Below are 24285 nucleotides of genomic sequence, written 5' to 3'. Positions count from 1 at the left end.
TTGGGTACTCCAGGGAAAAGGGGTTTCCTAGTCCATCACCTTGCTGCCACTGCTGCCTCCACGTTGGATTGACCAGGAAGAAGGGGACCACAGCTAGACTCTGATTTTCTTCCTCCCTGGCCTGCTGCCACTCTTTAGGTTGCCCTACCATAGCCACCAGCCAAGCAGTTGGGCCCATGTGGGACCCTCACCACCAACCCGAGAGCAGTAAACCCTGTGGGGGTGCTGTGGTCCATTCCCTGTGGAGACTCCTGCCCAAGTAGCACATGTAGGTGGTGCCACTAGGAATGGAGCTGTGGAGGTCAGGGACCCACGTTTTTTTTTTTTTTTTTTTTACATGCCTAGGGTCCCAGTTTGCCTTAGTTCAGCCCTGATAACATGAGTTCTGCCCAGGGTTCCTTTAGAGTTTATAAATTATCAGCCTTGTGGACTTCATATGGTAACTAACTACCACTGTGAACTCTTAAAATCCTTTATACCCTGGCAGTTTGACTGTGGCAATGAACTTCATAAAATCCATCCAGTGTGGGCTGTGGAATTCTTTTAAACTCAGAAAAATTATAGCGAATAATGCCAAGCTTTGGCGAACAGTTAGAAGCATCTGTCCTCACTGAGAATGTCATAATTTAAGCCAAATCTGAAGCCAAGACTTGTAGAGATAAAATGCTACTAAAAATAAAAAGAATTCAGAAATCTTTGCGGAAGTGACTGCTTCTTATTTTACAAGTCGCCATTTTTGGATTTCTTCTCTGCTTATCCACAAATTAACAGAAAAATTCCACATAAATTGGTTTAATGTTGGCAAAGTTAGTAGAGAAAAGGTTTGTTGAAAAATTGGTCACAGCCTTAAAAATGGAGAGATTACTGTCACTTCATAGTTCTGTCTATTGTTGTCTGTAGGTGAGAAGGAAAGTTCAATCTGTCTTCATTCCTTTGGTACAAGAAGTAAGAATTTCTCAGCTCTAATCCCTAAAATTATCATTCTTATTTTGCATGTTGTAAAACCCGTGCAGTGACACTAAGAAGGCATTCTTGTGTGCAAAATAATAGGTGCAAACTGACAATTATTTGGACATGCCACTGCTGGATTTTTGCGAGAGCACCTGCTGTGGCTTCTGTTTCCAGGAATTCGAACTGTCTATCAAACCGGTTAAAAAAAGTGAAGACAATATTATTGAAAGAAAGTCAAGACTGCCTTTATAAATCTGTTTAAAAGAGACTGCATAACAGCAGTGAGAGCTTTGCAAATTTAGCTTTCTGAATGTGTTCCTTTTCCTTTTGTGTAATATGTTATTTTGCTATTCGTTCTTCCTTCATGAGGAATCCAGATATTTGAAGATAAAAATATTCCTTAAAACAAAGGATGCTTTAATCCTTTGCATAAGAACTTTATTTGTGGCTGCAAGTGGCATTTCACTGCAGTGTGACAATTAAAACACTTGGCTGCACTCCGGAATCTAAACAATATTAAAGACGTTAGGGGAGGATGTTTCTAGACAGTGGTTCAGCTTAAAACAAAAATATCAGTGTATCTGTTGCTCTTCAGTGTACTGATATTCCCCGTTTGTTCTGCAATGAATCTAAACTTGATATTTACTTGACAAAGGAGTTTGCTTAAGAAAGGGCTTAGTAATGATTATGAAAGGCCATTGTGTTTTACCGTTCTGCACGAAGGGAACAAGTACCACACAGTTCAAAATGTTTTAGCTGACCTGTCCCATGGAGACACTTGAAAGAAATCTGGCAACTGATTGCTCCAGTCAAGTTCAGGTGCACTGCAGAAGAGAGACATCCAGGCTTCTGCTGTGCCAGTGTTTTAGTGCCCCTTCTCTGTCACATGGTCAACAGCACTGCTGACAAAGGCATCTCCATGGCCAGCCATTCTGGCAAAAATTGGGTGCATAATGCTCTACTGGTGTGGCTCCCTGGCACCTCTGATGGAAGCTGTCATGTAGACAGTGTTCAGGTATTTTTAGCACTGTGTCATTTAACCCCACTGTGAGTCCCACCCGTATGCATTGTTGAGGAAGAATGGGGGCAGGGGCGTGAATGGTACTAGCATAAAGGTCTCTACACTTGGGCTATGGCTTAATTTTGCAAATTATCTTGCAACTTCAAATTAAAAAGAACTGAAATCTAAGAATTGCCAGTCAGAAAGTTGGAAATCTGACCAGCATTGGCTACTGTCATATTGGAATACCACTGTTGTCACTGTGGTTCTCACAGCGAAGGAGTTACACCCCTAGAGGTTTTATAGAAGGAGGCTCGGTGTTCCCAAATAGCACCAACAGAGGAGTACACTAGACAACTTGGACAGGGTTCTCCAGCTCTGAGTTCCATGATAGAAGAAGCAAACCAAATCACATTGTTCACAACAAACAGCATGCTCTGCTAAGCGATAGATGTTTGTTTTCTCTACAGTCCACTGGGTTAAAGTGTATCGAGATTCTTGCTCCTTTAGCAGTTCATTTTATCTCTTCTTTTATTATAATTTTTAAAAAATGATTTAAGAAAACAAATCATTGACAAATAAGCTGCAGGAAACTGTGGGGTCCCTAAAGTGCAAAACATGGTATTATAAATTCATGGGGAATGAAAGTGGAAGAGATGCTTTGCCCACTTTTACTTATTGGCAATATAAGTGTGTAGTTTGTTAATATCTGCTAATAATCCTGAAATATACATTGGGCTAGTACCCATTCTTCTGTAAAGATTCAGGACATCTGACCTACCAACACTGTCTTAAACAAGAACATTTATGCTGGAGGTCATTTGTGGGTACAAAGTGTTAGAAGTGCCATGAATTAATCAGAATTGTTCATGTTGCTACCAGTTATATTTGCCTCTTTTGATCATTGATTAAAAAGGAATTTTGAGAGCATATTCTAATTCAAAGAAAAATATATTTAATTCTGACACACACATCCCCTCAACCCAAATTCTTAATACTTTGATGTATGCCCAGACTATGGGCTAAGACAGAAAATAGGGGAGGTGCCTTATACAGAAATATACCATATTAGGGCTTTTACAGGAGGTTTAAAAAGAGAGAGAAAAGCTTCCCTGTAGGTCTCTTAAATGCCATTCCCTTTGATTCTCCTCCCCTCTCATTTGGAACATTGTTGCCAGGCAAAGATGAAAGAACCAACCGCAGATTGGTCAGCAGCCAAGTATTTGAGGGCTTCTGAGTAAGAGCTTCTGTAGCTATAGAAATAATTAAAATTCTCTCTGTGTTAGGTTGTATTTGTGTAAATCTTTTTTTGTTGAGTCTCTTAAACAAAGTAAGCTAGCTGTACAGGAAATAGATGGAGTCAAACCCTGATAAAATAGCATTGTGAAGGCAAAGAATATGAATGTGAGCTTAGCCAGCTAATCAATTATATTTTTGTGTGTTTTTTCAAAGTAAAACCTGAAATTTTATAAACTGTTTTTCACCATATGTAACCTGAATGTATGTGATGGGCTGTGTCAGTTTTACTTATATCCTTGTACCCATGTTCTTCATTAACTCAACAACTGTATAAATTAATCCATGCCATCCAGGAAACCTTTACATATAATGGTTTTGTCTTAATTGGCATAAGAGTTCTTTCTATCTCTTAAGAAATGCCTGGCACCTACGTACTGAATGCATCACTGTGGTACCATAGAGCTTCCCCTGGCAACGCTTACTAATCGAATGCAGAGCATTCTAAATGTGTTATCTGTGCATTTTCCCCGCTATGTCGAGTCCTCCCCATCCTATAATGGAACGTTCTACTTTGCTGAGGGTCAGGCCTGACTGGCTTTACACACACGAGTAAACCTACTGAAATCTACGCTGCCTCAACTCGTAAAACAATGTAAGATGCTTTCAATGGCAGGAAAATGAATCTCTTCCCCAGCCAACAGGGTTCCCAGTGTTCTGATTGCTGAACAGGACCAAGTAAAGGAGCAGGCTGTAACTTAGAACAGGCAGAAAATATTATAAACGAAGAAGAAGAAGTTGGGCCAGCTCTGCAGACAGTCTGTCACAAGCTCGGAAGTGAGTTCCCAGGCTGGCAAAGGAAAGGAGCAGTTGCAGAGGTGTTAAACTCAGCCACTGGGGGATGGAGAACTTTTTGTGTTGATCTCTAGAGATCCTCCTACCAGCTTGAGGGAGTGGGTGCTGGTGTGCCTTCAAGACCAGGAAGAGTCACCAGGACAGAAGGTCTTTGAGGGCAAGGGATGTGAAGGGGGAAAAACTGGGATAACTTTAGTCTCTGTGGGGCTGTGTCCTTACACACCAAGAGAAAAATGAAATAGCATAGGTTCCGATCCTTCCCCCATTAAAGTCAGAGGCAAAAATCCCACTGACTTGAAATGGAGGCATGAGCAAGCTCAGAGGCGTGTGCGTCTGTAGCAAAGCTTTATGGGAACGGAGATATTTAGATCAACAAAAGATGAAAAGCACACATAATCAAAATACAGTACTGTATCAGATTATGATTTTTCACTGAAGTGACCACCCAAAACTAGAATGCTCTCAAATGTGAGCCTCACACCCAGTTGCATGCTGTCAGGAAACAGTAGTGAAATGCAGTATTTGTTACAGGTGAAAAATGCTTTTATGCTTCAATAGAACTATCCCCTCTGTGCTGCCTGCTCACTTACTAACTACCAGCCCTCACCATCTCCCAGGAAGTGCAGCAATCTCAGAGAGGTGTAGGGACCAGAGCGATGGCGGAAGAACACTTCAGAATGTATTGGGTACTGATTAAAAGTGTATTGTTCTGCGATCTGTTCATCTGAAAAATCACAACTGTGAATTTGCCTTTGCTTCTTTACGTGTCCTACCACTCCCAGTTAGGCCCTCTTCCGACTAGATCTGCTGACTCCTACAGAGCTGATTGTGTACAGATGGTAGCACAGTCCCGTTTGCTATGAAGTCTGCCTCTGGTCCCTGCAGTTCCACTCAGTTCTGTTACTTCTCTGACGCACACGCAGAGGGGACAGGCTCAGGAAAGTTTTTGTATTTCCTTATTCATAATATTTTTGAGACTTTACTCGGAATTGGAGCAGTTATATAGAACAGATCCACAAAAATCACTAAAATGTGTGTAAGCCCAAACACATGGCTGGTGTGCTGTTACTGATAGGACCAAGGACTGTGTGTTAGGAGCTAGAGTTACAAGGCTAGGGTTACAAGGAAACACCACTGTAGATTTAGACTGATAGTGGGTACTAGCGGCTTGTTGTGTATCTATCAGGATAATGTTCACGACTTACACAAACCTTGGGAACAGAAGTCTTGTGATCATTTTGGCTAAATGGGAGTTCATGGAAGAAGTTGACTGGCCTAGAAAATTGCCAACTTTTTAAACATTTAGCAGAGAGAAGACTGAGCATTTTCAGTTTGTCTCCATGCACTTTGTAATAATGAATTTTGGCAGCAATAGCATAAATCTCAACTTTATGTAATCAATATTTTGGGCTCTGTGTACTGTGGCCTCAGGAGTAGTTTGCTGTGTCACAAAAGCTGTCTGGACTCTTCATGACAAATCTTTTCTCGGATGAACATATCAAATTTCATTCTTTTTCCCTCCTCCCACAGATCCTTAGAATTTGCACAAGATACACACCAGAGCAAGACACTATGACATTTTCAGATGGCCTTACCCTAAACCGAACTCAGATGCACAATGCTGGATTTGGTCCACTAACTGACCTTGTGTTCACATTTGCCAACCAACTCCTGCCTTTGGAAATGGATGACACAGAAACAGGCCTACTTAGTGCCATCTGCTTAATTTGTGGAGGTATTGTACAGCGTGAACTTGGATACTTTAAAAACAAATCCATTAGGATCTCTCCTTTCTTAATAATTTACATTGCTAAAATATATAATAATTAGATATTTAAATAATAGATATTTAAATAAATATAGTATATATTTATTACATATAGATAGATAGATCTATGTAATATATTAATTTCTATATGCAAGTTACATTCAGGGCTTTTCATTTGGCCAAAGTTTGTACTCCTTATACAAGTAAAATTGTCATGGAAATCAGTCAGCTAGATCACTGGGAATTTTACCTCAGAGAGGAATGCAGGATTTATCCCATTGGGTCTTTTTTTTTTTATTGTAAACTGTATATGGTATTATGTACACACAATTTCTTTTGTACAACAGGGATTTTTAATTTTTTTTATCCAACTGCTGTCCATAAATATGTGTGCACATACACGTGGATGTGTGTATACACACACACACACATATAGACAGAGAGATCCTGGGCTCAATCCTCCTTTCCAAAATTGTCGTTATGAACAAGATTTTACTCCAACAAATACACCAGTGGTGCTGACTTGATTTCTTGGGTTTGATCATGACTTATGTAAACAGACACTCGCAAGTTAAACTCTAGTCAATTTCAAAAAGTTGTTTCAGCTGGACCTGAGTGTCTCTGCCGAATTTTACTGCTCTTTTTAAAATAATGCTTTTCTTTCACCTTTTACTGTGCAAAACTCTGACACAAGCAGGAGAAACTGACCTAAATTCGAAGTAGACGCTTAGGTGCTGTCAAATGCGCATAGCAAGCAACTTTGTTCTCTCTAATTTCTTTCAGCTGTAATACTCTTAGGCGTTACCCACAGCAATAGCTAGCCAAAAATGTAGAGACAGAAGTGTGATTGTTAAACTAGTGGTATACCTTTAATATAACTTTTATTTAAATATTTTTCTAAGCATAACACTTCGGAATAACTGGGTTTCTTAATGTGAGACATCAGCATTGGTTTCAGAGTAACAGCCGTGTTAGTCTGTATTCGCAAAAAGAAAAGGAGTACTTGTGGCACCTTAGAGACTAAATAAATAAATAAATAAACAAATAAATTGGTTAGTCTCTAAGGTGCCACAAGTCCTCTTTTTCTATCAGCATCAGTGCGAGTGGCAAATCAGAACCCTGAATGTTTCCAGTGACATCTGTTGTAGTTCAGGCTAGTGCTGCCATCTGCTGACAGGCAAAGGTAATTGACTTGCTCGTGGAACTCCTGATCCAATAACCAAATGTGGCCTTTTAACTTAGTTGAGTCTCATTATAAAAATAAACACAAACAAAATTAATTTCAAAATGTTACATTTAGCATCATGCTCATCCCCTGGGGTGGGAGAGACAGGAAGCAGGGTAGTAAGGGTTTTGCATTGCTCGTATTGTAATGCCTCCAAGTAACTGAGGAACAGCATGGGTAAGATAGGAGGAGACTCCCAGCTTGTTCTCTTCTGGCAGAAGGATGATGACCGAAAGAAGAGACACAGAGGGGTGGGCGTGAAAGAGGAATGAACTAAAAATCGGGAGACCTACAGAGTTTCATTCAAGAACATGGAGGAACCTCTTGTTGTTTGAAGGTTGTGAAAAACATTAGATTTATACCAATGGCAAAATTTTTATTTTCTCCAGACCGCCAGGACCTTGAAGAACCAGCAAAAGTGGATAAGCTACAGGAGCCATTGCTGGAAGCACTGAAAATTTATATCAGAAAGAGACGACCCAACAAGCCTCACATGTTTCCAAAGATCTTAATGAAAATCACAGATCTTCGCAGTATCAGTGCGAAAGGTACGGTGTGCGGTGGCCTCTTCACCATCACAGTGTCAGGAGACAGCTGGCATGTAGAACTGGATTTATGCAAAAACAAAACCCACCTTCTTTTATTTTTCTTTGCTGGGAAATCTTTGTTTAATTCTTTTTATCTATGTTTGTATCGCACCCCCCTGTAGATATGCACCGTGCTTTAACAGCACCATGCCGTGTATACAGAAAATGAGATTTTGGGCAAAGATGGGTTAGGAATGAAATTATGCATCACCAGGAACTGTCTTACCGGTTATTTTAACATCAGAATCAACCGCTGAATTGGCCTTTGTTAATCTTCTTTTGTACGCAACGTGTGGTTGATATTTGGTGGTCAACTATCTAACTGCTGCATCGAGGGTGACAAGGTGTTGCAGTCCCCCTCCAGTCTTCTAATTGTGCACTCTCTCCACCCCGTTTGATCACCTGCATTGCTGCCCTGTAGTTGAACTCTGAAGATAGGGCTGAGCCAAATTTCTGCATTGTGGTGAGCACTCTGTGACACTCGAGTCTAGGATCTGTGTCCAAGGTTGCAAACAGGTGGATGTAAGTTAGAGCTTCTGAAATTCATCAGCATGTCTTGTCCAGAGTTGCTGCCACACTGTGAGGATGTAGCTGTTGGCCTGGATATGCCATTGTTCATCTGAAATTGGCACTAGGCCAGCAGCACTGAACATGAGTGTATGAACAGCTGCTGAAAAAGGATGTCACAAAGTCAATTGTTGCAAGTCAGCAGGTGTAGGTTTTCCTTCTGGAGGTAGGCAGATACTCATCTCGTCAGCTTTACATATGTGTAACTGCATTGGCTTCAGTGGAGTTACACCCGACTTACACCAGTGTGAGAGCAGAGGCACGCCATGAATCTCCAGTTGAATAGTTAGTGCACTGATCCATTGTATCACCTGTCCCCTGTTTTTAATGGTCAGTATTCTACTTTCTTGAAAGTTTCCAGCCTCTCTCTTCTCCCCTGCAGATATCAAAAGCAATGTTAGGTTTCCTTCAGCTGCTAGATTTGTCAGGAGATTTCTGTATGTAAACTAATGGAATCTGTTATACTGATTTAAAAGGAAAACAACTGACTGCATTTGTATTTGACAGCATGCCTCAAAACTTTTCCCAGTCAGATCCCAGAAAAGAAGTCAGCATCTTAGTATAGTTGCTTTCAATTAAAATCTAAGTTGTCATTAGCTTTAAGACCACAGGGATCTAGGTTAAGAGGTTAGAATTCAATTTATATGGTGACGTGAGATTTATACGCTGAAGTGAAAAGTTAGCCTTAAGGCTTGATGTAAATTAAAAGATCATTCTAGAGGGAAGTTCCAGAACTGGAGTAGAAAGCAAAAGTGGTCCTCAAAGATCTAAATATCATACATAATTTAATAAAGCTCATCATTTGTTCATGAGGGTGAAGTTCAGAAAGTTGATTGTCTCTCTATCAGGCTAAATTTACAAAGTTAACCTGTAACAACATAAGGCTATAAAAATGTTTAGGAAAGGTCACCCAGTCTACCATACATGCTTCTGGGAAACTTTGTCTTATTTCCACTTTCCTGTTTTTTTTTTACCATAGCTCTTCTTATTGTAAGCGGGGGAATAGTCCCACTATTGTGGGGAACTTTCCTGGTTTCTGCACTACCCCGGTGAAGTGGGTTAGCGAAAGGATCTGAGTCCTTGCTCCCACTTCCTTTACCCAGTGGCCTCCCTGCCCTTGAGGACTCCCCTTCCCCTTCCACTCTCCTGTCTGGCAAAGTCCTCGTAACCCCAACAAGGCTGGGCCCAGGATTCCTGGGGGGGCTCTCAACCCCCAACCCTGCTGCAGTCACCTAAGACAGGGGCTAGGGTGTCCCCACTCCGGGGTACTCTCTCTGCACTGGGCACTTCTCTGACCCACTGATCATTACATACAATTTAAAGCAAATGCAAGTTATTTAACCAACAATTAATTTTAAAAAGAATAAGGAAAAATGGGAAAGGTGAAAGGAAACATCACAGTGTCTCTGGAATGTCAGGGCAGTTCACAGTCTGTTCCTTGTAGGTTCCAGGCTGCCTTCTCAGACTCTGGCTGTGCTCCAGGGATGCTGTGGGTTGGACACTTGCTCTAGTGGTGGCCACACGCTCTCAGGCTCTAGGTGGCAGGGCCCTTCTTCCCAATGTTACCCCCGCCCTGTCAGGGTTACCAATCCCCCTCTGAGTCTGGCCTGCAGAGCCTCCTGGCTGAGGCATCTCCCTGTGCTGGGCCCACCCTCGCTCTCCCCAGCTGCTCACGACGCCCGGCCCCAGCTCCAGCCCCACTCTGCCTCCAGCTCCCTCGGCTGCTTCTCTGATCCCTCTGGCTTTGGTTGCTTCAGCTCTCCTCCCAGCACAGGTCTGCTCTGTGGGCTGCTTCTGTGAGTCTGCTCCCAGCACTTATCTGCTTCCTGGGCTGTTTTTCTGGCCCCTCTGGATCTGGCACAGCTCTGCTCCCCAGCTCAGCTTGGGCCCCTGCTTTCACCTTAGCTCAGCCCCACTCTGTCTGACGCAGGCAATTCCAGCTCACAGTGAGGACAGGACCTCCCTGGCCTCCTGACTCCCTGATTAGCCTGCTCGCCCTGTCATTCAGGCTGACCTGGAGTATTGGCCTTTCTCCATTGTTTCTGGGGACTAAGTCTCAGGGTCCTGATTTCCCATCAACCCTTCCCTCTTTTAGTACTGGAAGCTAGCAACTAAAACACCCCCACTGAATGTTAGTAAGGGGGCAACAGTCCCCTTACATTATCCATGCAAATTACATCCAGGCACCTATATCCAAAATGCAGACGTTCAAAATACCTGCTCGGCTCCCCCCTAAGCCTGTAGGTGCCTCACTTTCCACTGGTAAAGTCCCCTTGGGGCCTAAATTTCTCCCACAGGGCATGCACCCAGCTGCCTGAGTCCTAGCACGACTGAGCAGCTTACTGGTTAAGCCCTGTAGGGTTCATAAAGTAGGTATTTGTCCCATCTTGCCCGCTGAGGCTAACATGTCTATTGGATTGAGTTCTGCATAAAATATCCACCACCATTAATGCCAATGATTAGAGCAATACCTGTGTTCAAATTCCCAGTCTGCCTGTTCCTGTGTAGCAGGAACTTGGGTCTCCCGTGACCCAGGAGAGAGTCCTAACCTCTCTCTGTGGCCCAATGAATACTTAATTATTGACACAGAAGTGGAATGTCTTCAACAGGAGACACAGAGATCCAGCTCATCCAGTGCTGCCTGCTCAGTTTTTTAAAAGGACTGATCTGACTTTGGCACCGAACTCCAGGGAAGGGTTCTCAGTCGTGACTCCTGAGTGGTCCAGAGGGAGGCACCTCCCTCTCAGGTTAGATGCCTAACTCCCTTTGAGGGGCAGGTCTTAGGATACGCTCCCCCCGCCCCGTCTGCTTTTTCCTATGAGATAGCTTATGCAGTTCCCTGCTCAGAATCCTGCTGCTTCTTCAACCCTTAGCTGAACAGTTGGCCAGAGCAATTGTTCATCATTTGGTCTGTTCCTGTATGACCACAAGGGCTTGAAAGCCCAAGAGGTCAACTTTGGAACAGACTTGATGAATCCATGTAATAGGAGGTCTGCCTCCATCCCTCGGTTGGTGGAATTTTATCCTGGATGTTACAAGCCGTCCGGAGAACGGCATTCTCGTGATATGTCTGAAAAGTGGAATACCCTGTCTGTGGACAATGGCCTCAGTAGTCTGTAGACCAGAGCGACTGTAAACAGCTGCATTACAAATTAAATAATTCCACTTGATACCCAATGTACAACGATGGCATTTTATGTGGAAAGCCTCCAGCTTTCCCCAGTCTGAGTGGCATAGTGTCCATGTTTCACAATCGTACAACTGTACAGAGAGCACACAGCTCAAATAGATTCTGAACTTGGTTGTTGTGCTGAGATTACATTGCTTCCATATTCATGGTAAACGACCCATGGCAGACGCTGCAATGCCAATCCGATGGAGAACCTCCATGTGCAAGTTGGAGCATGCTGGCTTTTATAAAACCTATTCTTAGGCACCTAACTCTCCCCTTCCATTGTAGAGGGCACCTGAATGCCTAACTTGGGGCTGTGAATTTGACTTGATGCCTAAGTCCCCCTGATGAATCCCACCCTCTGTGTATACCTACGAGCAACAGAAATGAATTACTGTGGTAACTGAAAAGGAAAGGGATTTTTCAAGGGAGCCTAATTCCCTCAGGTGCTGACAAAATCTCCACCATGCTAGCTATTTAAACCCAGTGCATTATCATCAGTTTCTTGAATTCAGGGTAGTTCTAAGGTTTATTTGGGGGTTATACAAGCAGTGAGGGAAAGTAAATCCCTTGTTAAGCTGCAGGCATGGAGAACTTTCCACATACGAAATGTCATACTGGATAAAACAGAGGCCTCTTTAGTTAATTGTCTTGTCTGATTGTGGCCAATACTAGATACTTTAGAGGAAGGTATAAAGAAACATTAGTATATAATTATGGAACTTATACAACAGATGGTAAGTTTCTTCCTATCCCATTAGTAATTGCTGGCTCATGCTCTGAAGCATATGAGCCCTTTTTTATTGTAATGCATTCTAGAGTGCCATTTCTACATAAAATACAATTAGTTCAGAGGAAACTGGTGCTATTACCTATAAAGTTTCCAAATACTTTAAACTACATTTTATTGCTTAATGGAGTACAATCCTTTTGTTAGGAGGGATATGATGACATGTTAAAATAGTTTCTATTTCATGGCATATAATGACTTCAGGTTGGAAAGAAGTCCGTGTTTAACCTGTGTTGTTCACATTTACCGTTTCTAGCACTGCATTTTGTAGTCTCTCATACGTATATTTAAAATGTCAAAAAGCCTGTGTCTGTTTATCAGCCTGTTGCAGAGGTTGCTGTAGTGTTGAAGGGTTTAGAAACAAAACCTTAGAGTATGCAGGGAGTGATGTTTTCTTATTTATTTTTGTAATCAGCTATAGAACATCCCTAGGAACAGACTAGTGGAAATATTGGAAGTGAGTGTGTGTAAAGCAACTCCAGCAAAAATATCAGAGTGCACTCTACTGCTAAACAAATAAGATTTTCTGAAATTTCAAAATTAGAAGCCTTATTCTGATCTCATATTGTTGTAAATCAAAAGTAAATGGCGTAACCACAAAGGAACCAGGCCCTGTACATTAAGGCAAATTCTGCCCTAACTAATATTTTATATCCTTTGCTGCTCCAGTACATGCAGTGGAGCTAAACTGATTATGAATCAGGACCCTCTCCCAGTCCTTTAATTAAATTTGGTATTTTGTAAAGTTTTACCAGTATGGATGATTCTGAAGAGAAGTTGAAAATGGTTTTCTTTCACTAAAAAGAAAGTTACTGGTCAGTCCCTTTACCCATACTGTAGCTTGTAGCTTTTATTTTGAAACTTCACAAACTGTTCAAAAGGAATTGATCTAATATTGCTTTTTAGTGACAAATAATTCTGACTGTTTTATGTGTACACTCAAGTACTGCTATTTTTACACTACAACAATTTATGAAATATTTTGCTTATAGAACCTTGTGCAACTCTGAAGGACATAAACAAACCACTGACCCCAAAATCTTGTAAGCAAAATATTTCATAAATTGATTACAGGCAAGGAGTTTAAACTGTCAAACAGAGAAAAAAATCAAAATGAAAGGTTTCACTGTATCCCATCTCAATGGGAATACTTTGTCTTGAACTGAGATTTCTAAAAGTAATGCTTAATATTAATATGAACAGCCCCGCTACTGTTAACCAAAAGGATTTTTCTGTTTTTAAAGGTGCAGAACGTGTCATTACATTGAAAATGGAAATCCCTGGATCAATGCCACCTCTTATTCAGGAAATGTTGGAGAACTCTGAGGGACATGAACCACTGACACCAAGCTCCAGTGGAAATACAGCAGAGCACAGTCCTAGCATCTCACCCAGCTCAGTGGATAATAGCAGTGTCAGTCAATCTCCACTTTTGCAATAAGACATTTTACAGCTACTTTAGACATTCCTAATACCTTATGTACAGGGATGAAAAAAACAAGAAAAACATTTTTACTTCTGCTTAGTTTCTGGACTTAATATATATATTATATTAAAACTCAACAAGGACCAAGAAGTTTTCATATGTATCCGTATATTACTCCTTGCTGTTTAAAACTAGAAAACGTTTGAAACTCTAAATCAGCCATTTCAGTCAGCAACAAGAAACTAGTTAAGCTTCTATTTTCTCTTCTGAACAACCAAGACTGCATGGTGACAAGACCAAGCTCAAACTTTAAATTCTGGTTACATTTCTGATGACTTTGTACATACAAATGTATGGCTCTACTGGCTGTTTGGTGCTTTCCTTTTTTGTCTTGCATATCTAAAAGGATCAGGACATCAAGTTTATAAAAAATGGACTACTTGTACATGTCCAGCTAAGAACATTTAAAAAGACATTCTGATTTAGTTAGTATGAAAACGTGTCATTGCTCTTTTTGATGCCCTCAGTTTCTATCTCCTTCCCCATAAAAGTATTCAAAAAATCTGCATCAGTGTAACTACCAGATCAGTTATTCAGATGTCAATTGTTCCACTGTTAATGTCACTTTAAAAGGTGGTTTATTACTTGGCTGATGACATAGCTACACATTTTTTTCAGTGCTAGCCTCCAAGGCAGAAACACTTTTTAGTGTTACCATGTTTTTGTTTACAAGCCATTAGGGAAACTTCATGGGATAACCAACAGGCTTATTCACTACTTTTGAACTGGTGAGTCTAGTTTATTTCCTTAAGAAACTGGGGCCAGGAGTTGGGCTTTCCCAACATGCCTGATGCCAATGGGCTACCACAAGGACTTCCAAAATACATGGGGGAGAGAATCTGGCTTCTTGACCTTGTTAAATCACCATGAAGCAGAGTGAAAACAGTGGTAGAAGGGTTAACTGATTTAAAAAATGTCAGTTTCTTACATTTCATTTAAAGCACTAGTGGATTTTTTTGATTGATATATATATTCTAGCAAGTCTGTGATGTACTTTCACTGGCTCTGTTTGTACATTGAGATTGTTTAACAATGCTTTCTATGTTCATATACTGTTTACCTTTTTCCATGGAGTCTCCTGGCAAAGAATAAAATATATTTATTTTAAAACTGTGTAGACGCAGTACCTGTAGTCCAAATCTTCACACAAGAGTGACAGGTTTTCCATTTTTAATGTTTAAACTTCATTTCAAAAAGCAGGTCTGCAGTTTGCAACCATGACAATTAAAATATGTGCTTTAGCACAGCTGACTAAAACATTTCTACGAGCCAGTCAGACAAATACATGACATTTCAATGAGTAAAAAAGATCATAAAACTGTAGGTGTAAGAACAAAATGTTAAAATGCCTACACACAATAAAAACCATCAATTACATCATCACATAAAATAAGTCAAATGTACAAAAGTCTGCGACAGAAGGGACAAAAGGACAACACAAGATATTTGTTGGAAAATGTTTGTGTGCTCTTTGGGCACTTAATTAAACATAGTAAAATCATCATCTTCATCAGACTCTGCAAAATATTTCACTTCTTTTCTAGCCCGACCCATCCGTGGCTTAGATGCTGGTTCAGAAGCAAAGTCTGACTGAAAGATGTCTACATCAGAATCCTGGTCAAAGGAGGCTTTCTTGGATTTCTTAAAAAGAAAAAGAAAACCCATGATGCGATAAAAATACAGAATTCTGACATTCACACTGGAAACAAACATTTCTATAACATCTAGATTCTAGACCTATCTAAAATCCCAGTTCAGAATAATGATCAGATTTAGACGTTTTAAAATATTGTAAAAATGCTTCATGTGATACAGAAAATAACAGCTGGATATCAAGAAGCCAAACCTTGTCCTTTTCATGCAACAACAGACCCTGAACTGACCTTGCTTGGGGCTGACTTGGGTGTTTTCTTCCCAGGGTTGTATTCACCTTCATTTTCAGAACCAGATGCTTTCCTTTTCTTTGATCCTCTACCCTTTCCTGGTTGAGAAAAAATAAAATAATTTTACTGATATTAAAAAAGTGAAATTTCTTGGTGTTCTGAATGTTAGCAGATAGATTTCTAAAACAGTTTAATTTCATCCAAAGGCTAAAACATTCTACAGTTTCACTTCTATCTATGCAAAATGTAAGTAAAATGCTACCATTCTGCCACTCCAATGTGTCTCACTTTCTGTTTCATTCCTTTATTTTGCTTCTTTGAAACTATCATCTTGTCATAGGAATCTCATTCTTGCATTTCATGCACTCAGTTCAGGACAAGGCAGTGCTCTACTAGATCTACAGCTGTTGGATCTCTGAGGCAGCGGTAGTTAAATGAGATCTCCACTCTCCTTACAGGCTATCCATGACCAACTGTCATCATCATCTATTCAGAGGAATTAGCCTGATGTCTCATCACTGAGGCATTCTTTCCATGTAGTCTCTGGCTATTCTGTTCAGTCTGCTGTGTTGTATCTACTTCGGAGCTCTCAACTGTGAGGGAGTGGACCTACTATAAAATTCAGCTGTGGCCATAGTGTGAGGGATGAAAGCTGGTTTCCCACTGAACTGATTCAAAGGGCCAAAACCTCCTACACTAGGATAGTTTTGCTGTCTTTTACTGGGAACATGAGACCCAAGAGTGAAAATGGTATCTGAAGAATAAAGGTTCCTATAAGAAACATGAGTAATTATGAAGAAAGAGGTTTTGTGCCATTAAATGAATTTCCATAAAGTACAGTTCACTTAGCAGTTTTACAACATTGTCTATTGTGGGAGATACCAAGTCAATGTGTAATGCTGTACCAATGAGAAACATCTCCTGGTGCAAGTGCTGGAGGAACCAACTAGGGCAGAGGTCTTCTTGACCTGCTGCTCACAAACTGGGAAGAATTAGTAGGGGAAGCAAAAGTGGATGGGAACCTGGGAGGCAGTGACCATGAGATGGTCGAGTTCAGGATCCTGACACAAGGAAGAAAGGAGAGCAGCAGAATACGGACCCTGGACTTCAGAAAAGCAGACTTTGACTCCCTCAAGGAACTGATGGGCAGGATCCCCTGGGAGAATAATATGAGGGGGAAAGGAGTCCAGGAGAGCTGGCTGTATTTTAAAGAATCATTATTGAGGTTACAGGGACAAACCATCCCGATGTGTAGAAAGAATAGTAAATATGGCAGGTGATCAGCTTGGCTTAACAGTGAAATCCTTGCTGATCTTGAACACAAAACAGAAGCTTACAAGAAGTGGAAGATTGGACACATGACCAGGGAAGAGTATAAAAATATTGCTTGGGCATGCAGGAGTGAAATCAGGAAGGCCAAATCACACCTGGAGTTGCAGCTAGCAAGAGATCTTAAGAGTAAAAAGAAGGGTTTCTTCAGGTATGTTAGCAACAAGAAAAAAGTCAAGGAAAGTGTGGGCCCCTTACTGAATTAGGGAGGCAACCTAGTGACAGAAGATGTGGAAAAAGCTAATGTACTCAATGCTTTTTTTGCCTCTGTTCACGAACAAGGTCAGCTCCCAGACTACTGCACTGGGCAACACAGCATGGGGAGAAGGTGACCAGCCCTCTGTGGAGAAAGAAGTGGTTCGGGACTATTTAGAAAAGCCGGACGAGCACAAGTCCATGGGGCCGGATGCGCTGCATTTGAGAGTGCTAAAGGAGTTGGTGGATGTGATTGCAGAGCCATTAGCTATTATCTTTGAAAACTCATGGTGTCGGGGGAGGTCCTGGACGACTGGAAAAAGACTAATATAGTGCCCATCTTTTAAAAAGGGAAGGAGGAGGATCCGGGGGAACTACAGGCCAGTCAGCCTCACCTCAGTCCCTGGAAAAATCACAGAGCAGGTCCTCAAGGAATCAATTCTGAGGCACTTAGAGGAAAGAAAAGTTACCAGGAACAGTCAGCATGGATTCACCAAGGGCAAGTCATGCTTGACTAATCTAATTGCCTTCTATGACGAGATAACTGGCTCTGTGGATGAGGGGAGAGCAGTGGACATGTTATTCCTTGACTTTAGCAAAGCTTTGGATATGATCTCCCATGGTATTCTTGCCAGCAAGTTAAAGTATGGACTGGATGAATGGAAGATAAGGTCGAGAGAAAACTGGTTAGATTGTCGGGCTCAACGGGTAGTGATCAATGGCTCCATGTCTACTTGGCAGCCGGTATCAAGTGGAGTGCCCCAAGGGTTGGTCCTAGGGCCGGTTTTGTTCAATATCTTCATTAATGATCTAGAGGATGGCGTGGATTGCACCTTCAGCAAGTTTGCAGATGACACTAAACTGGGAGGAGTGGTAGACATGCTGGAGGGTAGGAATAGGATACAAAGGGACCTAGACAAATTAGAGGATTGGGCCAAAAGAAATCTGATGAGGTTCAACAAGGACAAGTGCAGAGTCCTGCACTTAGGACAGAAGAATCCCATGCACCACTACAGACGAGGGATCGAATGGCTAGGCAGCAGTTCTGCAGAAAAGGACCTAGGGGTTACAGTGGACGAGAAGCTGGATATGAGTCAACAGTGTGCCCTTGTTGCCAAGAAGGCCAATGGCATTTTGGGATGTATAAGTAGGGGCACTGCCAGCAGATCGAGGGACGTGATCGTTCCCCTCTATTAGACTTGGTGAGGCCTCACCTGGAGTACTGTGTCCAGTTTTGGGCCCCCCACGACAAGAAGGATGTGGAAAAACTGGAAAACGTCCAGCGGAGGGCAACAAAAATGATTAGGGGACTGGAACACATGACTTATGAGGAGAGGCTGAGGGAACTGGGATTGTTTAGTCTGAGAAGAGAAGAATGAGGGGGGATTTGATAGCAGCCTTCAACTACCTGAAAGGGGGTTCCAAAGAGGATGGATCTAGACTGTTCTCAGTGGTAGCAGTTGACGGAACGAGGAGCAATGGTCTCAAATTGCAGTGGGGGAGGTTTAGGTTGGATATTAGGAAAAACTTTTTCACTAGGAAGGTGGTGAAACACTGGAATGCGTTACCTAGGGAGGTGGTGGAATCTCCTTCCTCAGAAGTTTTTAAGGTCAGGCTTGACAAAGTCCTGGCTGGGATGATTTAGTTGGGGATTGGTCCTGCTTTGAGCAGGGGGTTGGACTAGATGACCTCTTGAGGTCCCTTCCAACCCTGATATTCTATGATCTCATGGCTGACTAGTTCATATTAGGAAATGAACGGTTTTCATGACACTCAGTTCTAGTTTTAGGAACAGTGCTGTTTTTTCATTCACAAAACTCAATTTGATCCTGTGTTATACAGAGAAGCTGAGAAAATCAGACAATTCACTTAATACAACATGCTTGGAAGTGTAAGCTTTAGTGGTGATGGGGTAACATTAGTAAGATATAATGTAGTAAAATTCTACAGATATGTATCTAGAGTAAAATAATATACTAATCCTAACAATGCAGTGCACCAAAATCCTTACCTTTGGGTGGTGCAGTCTTCTTTGGAATGCCAAATTCTGAATCTGAATCAGAGTTTATAATTTCCATCTTCTTCCGCTTGGGAGATCTTTTAGGTTTAGACGGTATGTCTGAAGCTGGTTTTGCTGTTCACAAAATCAGAGATACTAAAGATGCTGAATTCACATATTAGGTTAATAAATCTTATAGTTAAATAAGAAGATACTAGGCACTCTGATTATAGTATAATTATCATGTAGCATGGGGTAATTAATTGTTTTTTGGCAAGGTCCAGATTTCTTGGTCAAGGTATTGTCAAGGTCCAGACTCCAGAGAAAATAATACAAAAACAATAACAATACTGATGATAAGTAAATAAAAAGATGTCACAGTCCATTCAAAAGCATCTGGCGGTTCGGATTTGGCCCATGGTCTGCCTATTAACTACCTCTGATGTAGCAAATGAGTAGGAGAGAAGAGTTTTCTGTACTTGGGAAAATTATGCCCCTTATACTCAGGCTGAAGCTTTCTCTCTGTTGCATTAGCTGGAGGTCAATATTTGTCGTTTACGGAATTAACTGCATCAATGAGGTTGGAGCGCAAAAACTGAAATGTTTTATTTAAGACTCTTGTGTTTTGTGCGCAAATAACTCAAACACAGCTTTGTTTTGAAGTCTAAAAATGGGTATTTGTTTATAAAAACAATGCATCACTTCAGTTTTGAAGAAAGTTAAATTGTCTGCATCCACATAGAGAGACTTCAAGTGTGCATATTTCTTTTTCACATTTATGACAGCTGAGAATGTTAACCTCAAAATGGAAAAATGTTCTATTTGAGTAAACATTTTTCTTTCAATGTTCAGTTTTATGGTTTTAGACTTACATAATAAATTAATAATAGTTATGAAAAAGGAGGGGTAGCAGGAAAGAAAGCCTACAAAACTACTGGGGGTGAAACAGAGGAGGCAGGATACAGAGGCCGGTGTCATGAAGGAGTAGATGAGCTGGGTGCAGGAGAGGGGAAGGGAAACATGAAAGAGACAAGGGCAGAAAGATATGGAGGGGCAGAGTTGTGCAGTGACTTAAAGGTAAGGGCCAACTAGTTTGAACACCATGTGGAGGAGAACCATATTTTTCACCATTTTAAGTTAAGGTGTGTGGTAAGAAAAACAAGTATCTCATCGTTCACTAAGAGCTAGCAAAGCACTTAAGTATGCATTTATAATTGCTTTGTTAGAGTGGGACATAAGTCTCTTATCCTTAAAAGAGGGATCCTCTCTCACTGCGCTAGCAGTCCACAGGCCAGTACGCCACGAGATGGAACCCATAAGGAAGGATTTGCCCAGGAGAAGAAATAGCCCGTGGAAAGACAGATCAAAATGAAAATGGGAAGCATTTACACAAGCACCACGATCAGAGGGTTGCCCAGAAAGATCAGTAGCTTTGTGCCTCACTTTCCCTTCAGAACCATGACTGATAGAGTTGAACCTCCTGATGAGTCTTGGCGCTGGCTAACAGATCTAAAAAAAAATCCGAACATCACTGCGGGACCAGATTCAGCCAATGAACGATACACTTACATGGGGACAATTCACCCATTCTAATTCTCTCTGCAGCACATGCAAAGGCCTTCCCTGTGAGCGAGACCAATTCTGTCATTCCCACTGAAACAAATAGGGGACCCCCAAAGCTTCAAGGAGGGCCTCTTATCCTCAGGATTCCTAGTATCCAAGAAAGACAACTATGCTAAGTGAAACTGACCTTAATCTCCAATTCCCTACCAGATTCAGAGAATCCTGGTGATTTCTCCTCAGCGCTCATGTTATCTTTTATTTCTCTTAAGAACAGCCGTAAGAGATCCAAGAAGTGCTCTGAGCCTTTAGATTAGTTGTTTGCTCAACCCACTGGAGAAAACTTCAAAGCATGAGCACCTTGGAGTGACTACTTCAGTTTAAAAGTGCCTCCTGGAGCTGTCCGATATGGACCTAGAGTTTCACTCAGGTCATGGAGCCTCTAATGGCCAAAAAAAATAGTTCATGAACACCAATCTAAATTTTAACACTAATCTCAGATATGGAAAGAATTAGGATCTGTGATCACAGTGGCCAGTGAAGAGAGACAGACTAATATAATTAAGAAGCTGGAAGGGGTTTGTACCCTTTGTTCCACACTACTGGGTCCCAAGGAAAGGAACTCCCACTATGGGGATCTGTAGAAGTAATGTTATTTAGGAGAGCTACTCTTTCAGTAAATAGGTTGATTTACTACAAATACAGCTAATTACCTTTTTTAGCCGCTACTGTTTTACTTTGAGTTTTTTCTGTTTGTTTCAGGGTAAATGAAGATGAGAAAACTGGAGCAGAATCCTCTTCATCACTGTCTAATTTTGTTGCATCTAAAAGCAAACAAACAAACAAATGAAAAAAGAGTTCAGGACATGATGTAAGCATATACATTGACTGCATGATTTAATTCTACTAGATATAAAATGTATTTGATTCCAGTTAAAGTTAAGGCTATGAAGAAAGTACACCTGACATTCTAGGGAGTCAATAAGGACATTGCAAATTCTTCTTATCTGTGATAATCTGACAACTACAAAACTTTTGGCATATGCTTTGTTTTTCTAGCATTATTCTTTCCAGATTTACAGAGATTTTTCTGATTTGACCAAATAACCTACAAAGTCTGTATTGAGAGTGTGTGTGTGTGTGTCTCTATAGTGTTAACTGAGTAAACATACCATCATCTGTCTTCTGAGAATAAGATGGAAATGAGAACAGGTTTCCAAAATCTTGATTCTTCTTGTCGTGAGATGTTTTTCTACTTTAAAAAAAATGAAAAAAAGAAACTGTATATGCATTGTGCTATATACATTGTACTGTACAGGCACTGTACTAAACACTTCAGAGATTAAACTAGTATTGTAAAATATATAGCACTTTTGCCACCTCTTTGCAAAAATTTACCACTATATAACTATTTCTCAGCCAAATTTTTTGACCATTTGACATTATTGGAAATTTTCAGTTTTGCTATTTTTGTCAACCTATTTTGTATACTAAAACTGAGGCAGGGGGCATGGTGACAAGCAGAGAAACTTAGCAATGCCATTTGGCAAGCAGCACCTTCAAAACTATAGTACTAGTTGGGCCACACTATGCTTGCTTCCACATAGGTGCACTGGAAAGGTGAGAATATGCTGAGAATCCTTCCCTCCAATCTACCCGTACAGGAGGCACTCATAAGGAGGCTGCAGATGCCGTTTAGGAAATATGGGGGAGGATAAGGTTAAGCTAAATCTAGGTTCCAAAGCTGGCATGTCTGTATGAGGCTATCCCTCCCCAGTCTCCAAACTCCGGGAAGGAGGGGTCAGGAAGTATTCCTAGAACACATTATGCTTCATTGACACACACAAGTGAAATGCACCTCCACCCCTCCCCAGCAGGTATAATTTGGCCTTTAATACCATCATTTTGTGTATGCATATTATTAACTTGTTAATCCATTGCCCAATTGTCCCCAAAATGATCTCCATGTTTCTGATTTGAGATGGACCAAAATCACTAAAGAGTTATCTTAAATTAAAAAATAATATTAAAGAAACTATTTGGTTACTGTACTTACTCTGGTGAAGGTTTTGATTTGACTGGAGAGAAGTCATATTCATCTTTATCTAAACTGTCTGATGGAACAAACTCATCCTCTCGGTCATTTATGACCGGAGATGCTTTTACTTTCAGTTCATCTAAATCATTATTATTGTTGGCATCATCGTCATCAGCATCATCTTCCTCTTCTGAGAAATCAAAAGTATACTTGGGTCTTTCAGCTAAGAAAAATGGAAAGCATTTCAATGTAGTTATTATTTTTATTATTGTAGCATATAGAATCATAGAAGATTAGGGTTGGAAGAGACCTCAGGAGGTCATACAGTGCAACCCCCTGCTCAAAGCAGGACCAACCCCAACTAAATCATCCCAGCCAGGGCTTTGTCAAGCAAGGCCTTAAAAACCTCTAAGGATAGAGATTCCACCACCTCCCTAAGTAACCCATTCCAGTGTTTCACCAGCTTCCTAGTGAAATAGTTTTTCCTAATATCCAGCCTAGACCTCCCCCACTGCAAACTGAGACCATTGCTCCTTGTTCTGTCATCTGTCACCACTGAGAACAGCCTAACTCCATCCTCTTTGGAACCCCCCTTCAGGTAGTTGAAGGCTGCTATCAAATCCCCCCTCACTCTTCTCTTCTGCAAACTAAATAAGCCCAGTTCCTCAGTCTCTCCTCGTAAGTCATGTGCCCCAGCCTCCTAATAATTTTTGCCCTCCACTGGATTCTTTCCAGTTTGTCCACATCCTTTCCGTAGTGGGGGCCCCAAAACTGGCCTCACCGGTGCTGAATAGAGGGGAATAATCATTTCCCTTGATCTGCTGGCAGTGCTCCTACTAATGCGGCCCAATATACTGTTAGCCTTCTTGGCAACAAGGGCACACTGTTGACTCATATCCAGCTTCTCATCCACTGTAATCCCCAGGTCCTTTTCTGCAGAATTTTGGATTTTGTTATATCTTTGCTTGCTAGATTGAAGAGCCTTCTATCGGTGTCCCAATGTGCTAGCCACTTCACAAACAAATAATAAAATGCAATCTATGTTTATGACAAGATGCAACAGGTAGAAAAAGCAAACAAATGGTGATTTGGGGGTTGAAAGGACAAGGTAATAAAATTAACAAATTTTGCATAAAAAGCAGAAATCACAGATTGCCAATGCCTAGCCATTGTCAGATGGCAGTGTTCTGTAGACACTAATCAATGCCATCTACATTCATCTCTTAAGGAAGGATGTGAAATCTATCTCTTAAGAGGGAACATAAATGACTGAACCCATCTCCATTCTTTATTATTTTAAAGCTTGAGCAAACTGTTCCTAAATCCCTAAATTTATGAACAATTTTCAGGATACATTTCTCAGATGCTGTCTATCTCAGACTGTAGTATGTTCATATAGCAGGAGCTAAATATTTTAGAACAGATTGTGGTTTTTCTTTTGGTAGTTTTATAGTAATCTGCCTCTGTTACCTAGTTGAAAATATATAATGTAACTGCTTATAATGTAATAGCTGAATCTTGTTTCCATTTACCTGTTCCATGAGTCTTTTTTTTTTCCTGTTAACTAGGAAGTATGGAGTTCTAGCAGCTGCCAGTCCACACTGCAAAACCTACTATTATAAAGAGTTAATTCCAAGAAACATT

General features: G+C 41.0%; 2 protein-coding genes across 7 annotated transcripts in view; one reads left to right on the top strand and one right to left on the bottom strand.

The window, feature by feature from the left end:
• RARB (retinoic acid receptor beta) overlaps nucleotides 1–14747 on the top strand; it is a 526846-nt gene extending 512099 nt beyond the window's left edge. For all 4 annotated transcript variants that reach the window (XM_048838584.2, XM_048838585.2, XM_048838583.2 and 1 more), the window contains 3 exons: nucleotides 5573–5777; nucleotides 7425–7583; nucleotides 13396–14747. In XM_048838584.2, coding sequence (XP_048694541.1) covers nucleotides 5573–5777; nucleotides 7425–7583; nucleotides 13396–13592 — 561 coding nt within the window. In that variant the 3' untranslated portion in view covers nucleotides 13593–14747. The remainder of the gene's footprint in view (nucleotides 1–5572; nucleotides 5778–7424; nucleotides 7584–13395) is intronic.
• A 43-nt stretch (nucleotides 14748–14790) lies between these two features.
• Nucleotides 14791–24285, bottom strand: part of TOP2B (DNA topoisomerase II beta) — a 132630-nt gene continuing 123135 nt past the window's right edge. For 2 of the 3 annotated variants that reach the window (XM_048838565.2, XM_075125738.1), the window contains exons 31-36: nucleotides 22660–22864; nucleotides 21776–21858; nucleotides 21317–21427; nucleotides 19056–19178; nucleotides 15521–15618; nucleotides 14791–15278 (exon numbers count right to left, since the gene is read on the bottom strand). In XM_048838565.2, the coding sequence (XP_048694522.1) occupies nucleotides 15117–15278; nucleotides 15521–15618; nucleotides 19056–19178; nucleotides 21317–21427; nucleotides 21776–21858; nucleotides 22660–22864 (782 nt within the window). In that variant the 3' untranslated portion in view covers nucleotides 14791–15116. The remainder of the gene's footprint in view (nucleotides 15279–15520; nucleotides 15619–19055; nucleotides 19179–21316; nucleotides 21428–21775; nucleotides 21859–22659; nucleotides 22865–24285) is intronic. The other variant, XM_048838566.2, reaches the window with a different exon arrangement.

Source organism: Caretta caretta, chromosome 2 (assembly GCF_965140235.1).
Source record: "Caretta caretta isolate rCarCar2 chromosome 2, rCarCar1.hap1, whole genome shotgun sequence".
In the NCBI taxonomy this organism is placed as follows: Eukaryota; Metazoa; Chordata; order Testudines; family Cheloniidae; genus Caretta; species Caretta caretta.
Note: the sequence above shows the minus strand (reverse complement) of the source record. Positions and strands in the feature narration are given on the sequence as shown.